Here is a 12,336-nt window from a genome sequence, read left to right on the forward strand (position 1 = left end):
ATAAACTCTATTGTAAGGTGCCAAACGTACAGTGAGAGCGTGTATGGTCTTCAGAATTACCTTAAACAGCTTAGGAAGGTGTTCAAGACTTTAAAACTGTTGGTTATAACTTGATGTTGGCGGCCTTAATTAACCTGGCAGTTCAGGGGCCTATTGCTTATATAGTTCACTATTATTATTGTTATTAATATTATTATTATTATTATTATTATTATTATTATTATTATTATTATTATTATTATTATTTGATATATAATATGCAGTGAATGCAGAATATATGGATCACTTGTATTTAAACAAGGTTGCATTCTAGCAATATGATGTCAAATGACCCAAATAATACAGAACTGCAAATGGATCCGATTGTATCAAAAAGAATCCACTTATAAAAGGTATTGCCAACCTTAGGGTAATATGGCTCTGTTTCTGCTTTTCTTTCTCTTTCTTTTGGTAGAAGTGTCGGGTCTGATTTTGCCCCGAACGTTTCTCTAGATATACACAAAACTCGTATTATAATGTCTTTAACATCCAGTGTGTGTGTGTGTGTGTGTGTGTGTGTGTGTGTGTGTGTGTGTGTGTGTGTGTGTGTGTGTGCCTCGTCTAGAAGTGGTAGGAAAAGTCTTTACACCAAGTGAAACAACACTTTTATTCAGTAAGCTACAAAATTTATTGAGCAAATTATTTCCTCTAAGACGCACACACACACACACACACACACTCACTCTCTCTCTCTCTCTCTCTCTCTCTCTCTCTCTCTCTCTCTCTCTCTCTCTCTCTCTCTCTCAGCTCTGGTCTGGTATCTATGGGACATGGAGGAATCCCCAGTGTTGTGACGGTACTTGGGTGTGCTTCGTAAATTTCAGTTTCTGGGTCAATTTTTTTTTTCCATTTTTTTTATGATGTAGCTCAAGCAGTATATTAATTTTTCTTTCGTTTTTTTTTTTTCTTATCAAGTTTCAGACATTTTTTTTTTTCTTCTCGTTGTCGTTGAGCGATGTAATGTCGAGTCATTTTGACAAATGGCTTTTATTTGGCATTGCCTTGATCTCCAGGGGTATGTAAATATTTTTCTCGGAAGGAATGACTGGGTGGTTCTGCAGAGCGACATATTGGACTGAGCTTTTGAGGAAATATATTTTGATTCTTCGCGCCCTCCATTCTTTCCGAGACCTCTATAAATCACTGGTCCTCTACTACTACTGCTTCCTTCCACAGATTTCGTTGTAATCACTAACCTGTGATGATTAGAATGATCACTGATCAGTTCTGTCAGCCATGATAAGTCCTTCATCACTCCTGATCACCTCTCAAGAGTCCTGAAAGTTCTTCTGCCATCCCCTAGTCCTTGCGACATCCTCCAAGCGCTCCCACGATGCCGGGGCTCATCTCCGTCTCTCATTGCACCTTTCCCCTCACCTATCTTCTTCCCTCTGTTCTTATGACCTAAATTTCCCTTTCCCCCCCAGCCTCCATCCCTTTCCCAATCCTCTGCCCCTTACGTTATCCCAACTACCACCACTACCACTACTACTGCTACTACTTACTACCACTACTACCACCACTACTACTACTACTACCACTACTACTACCACTACTACTAGAGATGATGTGGGAGACGATGTTGTTGACTATCAGTACACTTTACAGGGGAAAGCCCCACCCTCCCACTGCTCCACCATCATCACCACAACAGCCCTTCATCAATCGTCCTCATCCCCCTCGTCCTCCTCCTCCTCCTCGTCCTCCTCGTCCTCCTCCTCCTCATCCCACGGTCTCTCCTTTGGTCTCGATGACGGCGACGAAGGAGAACACGACCCCGAAGACGCTCACCGCCCCGTAGAACCAGTAGAGGCCAGGCTGTGTGAGGGCCTCTTGCATGACGCTGTACAACTGGAGGGCCAGGAAGGTTGCGATGGTCCCGGTGGAGATGCACACGGACGAGGCCTGAGAGGGAGGGAGTGAGGGACGTGGGAGATTATATAGATGAGGCTTAAGAAAGAGAGAGAGAGAGAGAGAGAGAGAGAGAGAGAGAGAGAGAGAGAGAGAGAGAGAGAGAGAGAGAGATCCTGAGAATGGGGAAACCAGGAGGGATGAGAGAAGGAAGGAAGGAAAGAAGGAAGGAAGGTGAAATGAAAACGATGGATGAAAATGACAGAGATAAAGATGGATACAAGGTATAACAAATGGGGTTGAGAATGAAGGAAGAACTGGTGACTGGTCGGGAAACTACATATAAAGAAGACGAATAAAAGAAGAGGAAGAAATTGGTGATAAATCAACTAACAACGGCTGGAAAGGGAGCTAGGGATCTCTGGAATGACTGGAAGCAGAGCAAGTAGAGAAAAGACTTCAGAGAGGGACGGCAAAGACACGAGAGAATTGTTGATTTCAAATCATTTATGAATACGAGGAACAGTGGAATATGATTGCAGTGAACGGTGAAATAATGAAACCCCTCACCAGTGATAATATGAATGAAGACAACAGTAGAATGTGAACTGGAGAAGCATTAGAATATGGACAAGAAAATGCTTACTTCCATTGAAATTAGAAATGACAAAGAAACTGTCATTTAAAAGTGAAAAACTCCTAACCAGAATCGCATGATTAAATTATAAACAGAGAAATTTGTATGATGATTATAGAAATTATAGATACAGCATTATGAAGAATTAGAAAATCCAAGATAACTGATGAAATGGCTGCCAAATATTGTACAATCTAATTAAGATATGTATTCATTCTGTATCAGACTTTCCTTTCCTTACGGAAAAAATTTCTGAGAAGTCTCCTTACGAAATATTCTCAGACTTTTCCCTAAGGAATATTCTCAGTATGAGAGGGCTTCCCTAGACGAACCTGTGCGCGGATGCTGGTGGGGAAGTACTCGGAGGAGACGATGAAGGGGACGGGGTGGACGCCCACGTCACAAATGAACAGCGACATGGTGACACACACAGTCGGAACCCACGTCAAACTGCAACACACATAGGAGTTACTCCTCATGCCTCTTACTGTGGTGCAAAAGCAGTTCTATTTTTCTCCTTCTTCTTCTTCTTCCAGCAGGAATAACTGTGAAATAGTAAGCCTAGGACTGATGATAATTAGTGCTTTTTTTATGGAGACAGACCCTACGACCTAGCTAGTCAAAGACATTTCTAAGGATAGCCATATATGTCTAAGCATCATGGTGGAAAAGCTGGAAAAAAAAAGAAGAAAACTTTCACATTAATCAGGCTACTTTTTATGGACATTTCTAGCTTAAGATTCCAGAAGTGAATCATTGATCAACACTGAGACAAGAAGCTGTGTCAGGGACGTACTTTTTATAAGTGTCGTCGGTTGGATCAGCATGTTCGGCCAAGTACACATACGCCCCGAGGAGGATGAGACAGCAGGCGTTGATGGCGTGGGATATGATGAGACAATACCGGCGTCCTATGACATCTAGGACCAAGATGGCCGTTAGGGTCCCCGCCACTCGTAGGACCCCCGCGATGACCGTGATGGCGTCGGGGTCCATTGAGGCCCCAGTAGCTTCTAGGATCCGTGCCGTATAGCTCATCAGGACAAAGTTGCCACACAGCTGCATCAGCACGAAGAGCGTGATCACGACCCCCATGCGGCGCAACACGTCCCTCTCCAACATGTCACGCCAGCTGCTTCTCTTGGTCCCTGAGTTGACGGCGTTGCGACGCTCCAGTTCCAACACTTCGGCTTCGACGTCTGCGTACCTGCCTCGCAGGCGCGTTAAGATAGCGATGGCCTGCTGGCGCCGACCTCGCACCACCAGGAAGGAGGGTGAGGCGGGAAGGAAGAAAGTGCATATGAGGAAGAGGAAAGGTGGCAGTGCGCACACTATGCTCAGGTAGTGCCAGGGTAAGACGTAGCCGAAGGCGACGGTGTAGAGGCTGCCCAGCACTACGCCCATGGTGGGGATGGTGGCCATCATGCCTCGGATGTTGACGTCAGAGAGCTCGATCACATAGGCGTAGCCGGCGATAGTGGTTCCGCCCGAGGCCAGGCCTACCACAAACCTGCAGCAGCCCGAAGAACGTGGGCTAGTACCACAAACACCGCAGAAAGGATCTTACAAAATATACAGAAATCTTACTAGATCGTCCCTCTTACCTTTCTTCTCCTTGCTCTTCCCACACACACACACACACACACACACACACACACACACACGCGCGCGCGCGCGCGCGCACACGCACACACAATTTTACCAAGTATGAACAACCTTGAGAACCTGTACTGAATAGCAGCTCACATTGTGCTCGCGCCACGTACATCAATCATCCCTGTACGGCTTGGTTGCATAAAACTTGCAGTATTGAGTCCGACTTGGGTCGGTGGTAAGATGGATGTGTACCTAACTTTAAGCAAAGCTAAAATCTTTGTTGTGGTATTAGAGACGAAAGAGAAACAGGATTATTTTCTCTTGGGTTTGAAAGACTGGGAATAATATGTCGTAACATGTCGCTTGTTATTCAGTAAGTGTGATAGACTCATCGTATTTGTTCTCGAGTCAAAGAGCAATTCAGGATAAAAGTATACACAACTTAGTTACTTCTGTAGCAGTCACTAAAGAATTGTTGGAGATGGTTCATGAGGGACCTGAGATTTGGAATCCTATCCAGACAGTTATTGATGAAAGAAAAGGACTTGCAAAAGTCATCTGACCAACGAGGAAGAAGAAGAACGAGGAGGAGGAGGAGGAGAAGGAAGAGGAAGAGGTGGAGGAGGAGGAGGAGAAGTTACTACACGAAGCTGTCACCGTCGTACCTGCCAATCAGTAGAACAGACGTGGTGGGGGCAAGGGCTGTGACGATCCAGCCGACCAGGTAAGGCACCACGATGATCTGCAGGGAGATGAGACGCCCCAGCTTGTTCACTGCCAATCCTGCCAACCACGCCCCCAGCAGCGTCCCTACGAAGGCCAGGCTGCCTGTAGGGGGAGGAACGACAATGAGAAAGTCGTCACCAAAATCCCACGGGTCCTTGTCCTGTTCCCCTCACAAACGTCTGCTTTGCCACTGCCCAGAATACATCTATATGGTGTTCCTTCAGTCATCATTCATTGCTACGTCTAGCAGCACCATATATATATATATATATATATATATATATATATATATATATATATATATATATATATATATTTATATATATATACACACACACGTCAACATTCACAGATGACTTCACCTTGTTCACCGCTCCCTCTGCTTTTCGTTGTCCACTCTTCATGTTTTCACTAACCGGTTTGTCTCACGAGGTAACTCTACACTCACATACAAGATGCTTCAGGGTGTCAGGTGGCCCACACGAATCCTGATCGCGTAAAGTATCTTGATCCCAAATTGCTCCTCAGAGATTCTGGCGTTCCAAAAGTGATACGACCTGTTTGTTCTTCGTTGTTCCCTTGCTCTATTTCTTTCTGGGTTATTGTTATAGGTTGGTTATGATGTTGTTGAAGGGTGCGTTCCATTGTCGTAGTGGTGCTGTGTTGTATAGTTGTATTATTGTAGTGGTGCTGCTGTAGTGGTGAAGCAGGTGTTGTATCCATGCAGTGGTGCTATTGTGTACTTAAAGGTGTTGTATCACAACCTTTAGTCATAGGTACAAGTTGTGTTGTAAATGTCACGACAGTTGCGAATTATTTCCATGACATATGCCCAATGCTTTTGTTTGTGTCGTGGATGCCACACTCGGAGGCTGTCACTCACCTGTCATATCCTTTTGGGTGGAGTTGAAGACGACCTCGGTGCCAACCAAAGTGGCGTTGTTCTCAGCCAGACTGGAGAGTGCCGGGGAGGGCCATGTTATGATGGCACCCAGGGACACGTAGGCTAAGGTCACCATGCACACCAGACCCACCTGGGAGCGCGGAAGAACGAGGTTTAGCGGTGACTGAGTGGAGGTGGGGAAGTGATGGGAGGAGGAGGAGGGAGAGTAATGGAAGCAGGCGCGAGCGATATGGAGGTTGGGAGGAACCAGGGGATGAGAACATAGCTCAGGGGCATTTGTGGTGGGGAGAGGGCCGAGACAGGAATAAGAGACAGTGAGAAATGATACATAATATTTAAGGGGATAACTCTCTCTCTCTCTCTCTCTCTCTCTCTCTCTCTCTCTCTCTCTCTCTCTCTCACCTGTCGAGCAAGTCGTATCCGTTTCTCACCGAGCGGTTCCAACTCCTCCACCGCCTGGACAGCTTCGCCTCCCCCGTCTGTGGGGCCAGAGTTAAGATAGAACTGTTAAAGTTAAAAAAAAAAAGAAATAAATCATCGTAATCCTAACCATTACATTGAGAAAGTTGTACTGATTTTGAAGCTTTGCTTAATGTATGATATCTACTTGATAAAAGATTATTGTAGACAATTATGAGCCACCAAAAAGTGATGAAGACCAAATAGCAAAAATGATTCTTTTCTCCATTTGCTCCAGTGTATCAATCATGCCACAGGATTGCGAAGCGAAGGCATTTTCAAAACATAGTTTGCTGTTATTCGTCACAAGATACAGTATAGGATACATACAATACAGCACAGTCTACATTGAATACAATAACGAGTCTAGACAGAACTTGATACAATATACACGGAATACAAGAACATAGGCTACGCAGAATACAACACAGGTATCACCAAAAAAACAAAAACATCATCAGACTAAAGGGATCGCTACAAAAACCCGTCAGAACACTACAGGAGCCTAATAGAATCAAGCTTAACAAGTCACGTTTTTATATCTCCCTTGCAGTTGTTGCCATGCTGCTGCTACGTCCGCCACCAGTACTGTGTGGTGGTGCTGCCCCCCCACCCCCCACAACTGGTCCTCTGTGGTGGTGCCACCCCCCCCCCTCACTGGTCCTGTGTGGTGCCCCTCACATGTCCTAAGTGTTGCCCCTCACAGGTCTTATGTAGTGCCCGTCAATATTGTGTGTGGTGCCCCTTACTGGTCCTATGTGGTGCCCCTCACTGTTCCTGTGTGGTGCCCCTCGCTGGTCCTTTGTAGTACCCCCTCACTGGTCCTGTGTGGTGCCCCTCCCTGGTCCTGTGTGGTGCCCCTCACAAGTCCTGTGTGGTGCCCCTCACAAGTCCTGTGTGGTGCCTCTCACTGGTCCTGTGTGGTGCCCCTCACTGGTCCTGTGTGGTGCCCCTCACTGGTCCTGTGTGGTGCCCCTCACTGGTCCTGTGTGGTGCCCCTCACTGGTCCTGTGTGGTGCCCATCACAAGTCCTGTGTGGTGCCCCTCACAAGCCCTGTGTGGTGCCCCTCAATAGTCCTGTGTGGTGCCCCTCACTGGTCCTGTGTGGTGCCCCTCACTGGTCCTGTGTGGTGCCCCTCACTGGTCCTGTGTGGTGCCCCTCACTGGTCCTGTGTGGTGCCCCTCACTGGTCCTGTGTGGTGCCCCTCACTGGTCCTGTGTGGTGCCCCTCACTGGTCCTGTGTGGTGCCCCTCACAAGTCCTGTGTGGTGCCCCTCACTGGTCCTGTGTGGTGCCCCTCACTGGTCCTGTTTGGTGCCCCTCACAAGTCCTGTGTGGTGCCCCTCACTGGTCCTGTGTGGTGCCTCTCACGGACCTTCGGGAATCAAGCACTGGAACCTCTAAAGTCAGTGGTTGTGCTTTCAGCTGGGGACCTGGTTATGATGATGCCAATGTCTATCTCCAGCAGGAGTCGGGTGCTAGAATCATAGGACGCTCAGCTTGGTGGGTTCTGAGTGGTAGAGCACCCTCCCCGACGGGGTCAAGGCGTTCCTCTTGTCGAGTTCAAAGCAGCATTGCGCGTCAAACACACACACACACACACACACACACACACACACACACACACACACATAGGATATATATATACGTATATATATATATATATATATATATATATATATATATATATATATATATATATATATATATATATATCCTAAGCCAGACACCCAGTGTATCGACCATCCTCGAGTGAAGGATGAACAGCTGGGTTAACTGTGAGCCGACCCACTGCCCAGGACTTGAAACCTGAGCGGGCCCTTGCGTTGAGCCATGTTCGGTAACGCTAACCCTCCACCACCACCACCACCACATCATCAACCCCGGGACGAATAATTAAATGACCTAAATTAGCCACAATGACTCGAGTGGTTAATCATTGTAAGCGGGTGAATCTTACTGTATGATTAACACGGTGCTGACTGACTGAGTCTTCCTCAGTGCGTACCCTACCAGTAGCAACACACATTCCTCGCCCGTGCACGTCCTTCATTGTACCCTTACGCTCTACCATTCCCCCACAGACCTCCGTCTGACGACATTCCTCATACTTATTTTAATGTTTCAGTGTAGTGCACCTTAATATTCTTTACCTCATGGTTCAACCCAGGGGGTTCCATACCCTGGATGACTACTATATCACCTTTTCATACTATCCCCATCTAACTACCCCGTTATCCACCCAATCTTACCTCACCTAACTACCTCATCACCCCTCCTCAACCAGTAACTTCACCCCCATCACCAAAGATCAAGCACAACCCACACACCCACACACACACAGTTGGTCGAAGCACTACCATCCAGACATCTAGGCCAGCAGACCTGCTGAACACACTCATCCCACATTAGACCTGAAGTGAGTCTAATTGTAATTCAGGCTGGAGTCTTATTGTCCCCTCCGCTAGCCTTGACTCATTGCTCCACCATCTCTTGCGCAAACTCCTTAACAATAAGATTTTAGTCCATCATTCTAGAAAGAATAGATTTTCGCTTGCCTTGGAGGTGCTTACGCGTGCCATGAGACACCAATATGAAATCATGAAAAAAAGAAAATGGACATGTTTCTCTCTTATTCATTTGTCTCTGATCTGTTCTGGCTGAGCATTTGCCAATACCACACATATTCTGCTGAGGGTCTTGCGTTGGTGCAGAGATGGTTGTGTGCTGATGGGAGCAGGGTGTATATTTGGGTGTGGGGGTTGTTTGTTACGGGAAGCAGTGTTGTTTGTTAGGTGGACAAGCAGAGAGACAGACAGATAGACAAGTAGACACAAAGATACGATAACAGACGGGTCGGTAAATGGCATGTTGGCGCGGCTGACGGATACAAAAGAGCGAAAATATGCATTCTTATCAACAGAGATGAAGAGACGTTGAGTAATGCTGCATGCGCAACAGATGAGAACCAAGCATAGCTATCCTTAGGCTGTGTCCTTGTAACCAAATATGGGACCCTCCTCTCTCTCTCTCTCTCTCTCTCTCTCTCTCTCTCTCTCTCTCTCTCTCTCTCTCTCTCTCTCTCTCTCTCTCTCTGGCCAATAAGGAGCGTAACTAAGGAAGGTGTGGCAAGGCGACTCCAGTAGTGGATATATCAGGCAGTGAACGTGGAAGGTGGAGGCCAGTTGATAGATATATTTGAAAGAGGTTATACCGAGAAACGGGTGTGAGGTGTAGCCTGGAGGGGTGTGGAGGTAGAGAGTCAGCAGGGAGTGTGGAAGTGTAAGGAAGGAGCCAACAGCAGGAGGGTGGTGTCTATCCTGAGGAGGAGGAGGAGGAGGGAGGGAACCAACGAAGGGAGTATCGTGAAGAGGTGGGAAGTAGGCCTCACCCACCTCCCCACCACCACAGCTAGGGAGACAGACGAGATGAAGGTTAACCACGACGGTATGTTGATCAAAACATAACCCTAAGGGAACGGGTTTATTTTCTCGTATGCCCTGAACCACCTCCCCTTCAAAACTCCTTCCGGCTCACTTGCTACCTGACCTGTCATCCCAGCCTGACCACACATAACCACTAAAACCATTCCCCTGATCACCTCCCCATACCACTCGTCCTTAATCCCACTCCGCCCGTGCTACCATACCTCTTTTTTATCATCTTTTACCATCGCTGTGTTTATTCCCCATTGCTCCTTCCTCTCGATTATACCTTACCCATTCACCTGCTTCTCCTCCCTGGGAAACGTATGTTCTTGATTCACTTTTTCTTACTCGACCGTTATTTCCCGAGTCAGCGAGGTAGCGCCAGGAGCAGTCGGAAAGGAAGCCTCATTCGTTAGCCTCCATTCTCTAGCCAGGCCCCACGGACCTATTCCTCTATGATCTATCCTATTACTAATTACTCTCTGTCTCTCTTCCTGATCACCCTCTACTATCCATCTCCCTGATCACCTCCTTCATCTTCTTTCTCCATTTGTCACCTTTACTATCCCTCTTCCCGTAGGATCTTTCCGATATCTTGCCAGTGCTGTAGTAACGCCAGCCAAAGATCACATCCCTCCTACTCGGATTGATCAGGGACCTTAAAAGTATTCCCATGTTTTCGTGTGTTCTCAGAACTAAGCGTTACTCGCTATCAATCAAACTCAGTGCCTAAAGGGAACAGCGAGATATCGTGTTACACACACGGTATCTGTGACGCGTAGATGACTTCGTCGATCGAGCGGTAAAAGTGGTCCATGATGGTGGGAAAGCTATCGGAATCATCCAGTCTGTTATACAATACGTCACTGTAGCTCTAGGTGGCCCCTGTTGATGGCGGTGCATAATTCTAATCGGAGTGAAACAAAAAGTAGTCTGGCTAGGTTGGGGTTTTTACTCTCAGACGCCTCGGTTGTCAGACATTACTCACATGAACATTATATATATATATTTTTTTTTCCCCTGATGCTTTACGGCTACAATAATAGCGTCTGCTTTATAAAAAGTCTTTATAAAGACCTTCTGGGCAACGTAGCTATTAATGCTCTGGCGTTTGGATTCACTGGTATGTTTAGATAGTCTCAAGGTGATGTTTGCCATGATTTAAGCCACGCGCCAGCTTCCGGGATGGGCACAATGTTTCCAGCTCTCTCTCTCTCTCTCTCTCTCTCTCTCTCTCTCTCTCTCTCTCTCTCTCTCTCTCACTCTGATGGTGGTATAACTCATCTAGAAGCATACATATTCCAGATTGGACGAGGTTGTTACTCCTTTTCGGCAGTCGGCAATGTTACGTCATCGCTAAGGGTAATATGATACTCCTAGTGGAACCACAGACAGATGGAGTCCTGCAATATATATATATATATATATATATATATATATATATATATATATATATATATATATATATATATATATATATATATATATATATATAGTTGTGATTGGAGAATCCTAAGATACCATCATGAAAAATATGAAGCTCGTTTACCTCAGAAGTAAACTTGTTCTCTCTGAAAACATATGAACAGATGATAATAAAACTAATGAAGGCGACAGTAACACGTAAGGACAAGAGACGATCCAGGAAAGCAGTTGTATCCTAAGGAAGTCAAGAATTATCTTGTTTATAGCCTGTACCTATGGCAACTCGTGACACCTGTCGTTAATCACATACACTGTAAAACTCTCGTGGGTATGTTAGGCTACGTGGATTCTACTAGTATCCATAGAATGAGTTGGTTTACTTGGGTTGGTATACATCCTCTCTCGTTACTGTACCTTTCTCCTTCAGGGCATCGATTTCGAGCGTCTCGTTCGTCATGTTTGTTGATCTCAGGTGAGATGGCGTCCTGGATATTGTTTACCTTCGTCTTGAGTCTCTGTATCTCTCTCCTTCTCTCTTTCCCGCTCTTCTGGTGAGTGTGCCTCCTTTCCCAGCAGACCCCGACGAACGCGCCACACTCACAGTAAACACTGATGATTTGATCGTATGGTCAGTAAGAACAAAACACGATCGAGTGTTCGTTCAGAGTGATCACCTACAGCTGTCGCGGCAGACAGCGCTATATTCAGTTTTACGAACCATTGGATGATGGTCTTGTGGTCCCTCACATCTGTTAGACACACGGGAGAATGAGGGTCGTGTCGCGGTGACTAAGTGGTCTCCGTACGCGTCCCAGAAGCGTCTTGAGACGCTGCTCCTGGCGGGGAGTGCAAGAGGAGACTGGCTGCAGGGTGGCGGCGCGTACCTCCCATTGTCATGGTAGGACCTAACACTCTACCCCCCGCGGCCTCCCCCAGCGCACCCACAAGCGCCGGGGATTGATGACCTTCTTCTGGTGGTGGTGGTTGTGTCGGCGCTCATCCTGCCCCGCTTACCACCATCGTCCACACGATAGGAGTGCATGGATGAGTGGCCATGGTGCAGAGAGAGAGAGAGAGAGAGAGAGACAGCTGTGTCGCTCAGGGGTCAAGGTAGCCTTGTGAAGATCTTGATGAGTCTGGCGTTAGGTGTCTCGCTCCCTTCCGCTGAGGTGGCATGGTCTGTGAGGCTGGTAGGCCGCGTGCATGAGACGCAACCCATCAGGGACGTTCTTACAGGGCAAGGGTCATAGACAGTCCCCGGGTAAATGGGT

The 12,336-nt window shown here is 46.8% G+C and overlaps 1 protein-coding gene and 1 long non-coding RNA gene across 2 annotated transcripts in view; one reads left to right on the top strand and one right to left on the bottom strand.

The window, feature by feature from the left end:
* Window positions 1-12,336, top strand: part of LOC139747510 (uncharacterized) — a 128,053-nt gene that overhangs the window by 114,331 nt on the left and 1,386 nt on the right. The window lies entirely within an intron of this gene.
* On the bottom strand, window positions 628-11,934 carry LOC139747508 (facilitated trehalose transporter Tret1-like). Its single transcript, XM_071659900.1, has 7 exons — window positions 11,480-11,934; window positions 6,156-6,232; window positions 5,733-5,883; window positions 4,789-4,951; window positions 3,324-4,037; window positions 2,860-2,977; window positions 628-1,944 (listed from the first exon to the last, which is right to left on the bottom strand). The coding sequence occupies exons 1-7, from the start codon at window positions 11,520-11,522 to the stop codon at window positions 1,762-1,764; spliced, it is 1,449 nt and encodes a 482-aa protein (XP_071516001.1). The 5' UTR covers window positions 11,523-11,934; the 3' UTR covers window positions 628-1,761.

The sequence above is a fragment of the Panulirus ornatus genome, chromosome 69 (assembly GCF_036320965.1).
Source record: "Panulirus ornatus isolate Po-2019 chromosome 69, ASM3632096v1, whole genome shotgun sequence".
Taxonomy (NCBI): Eukaryota; Metazoa; Arthropoda; class Malacostraca; order Decapoda; family Palinuridae; genus Panulirus; species Panulirus ornatus.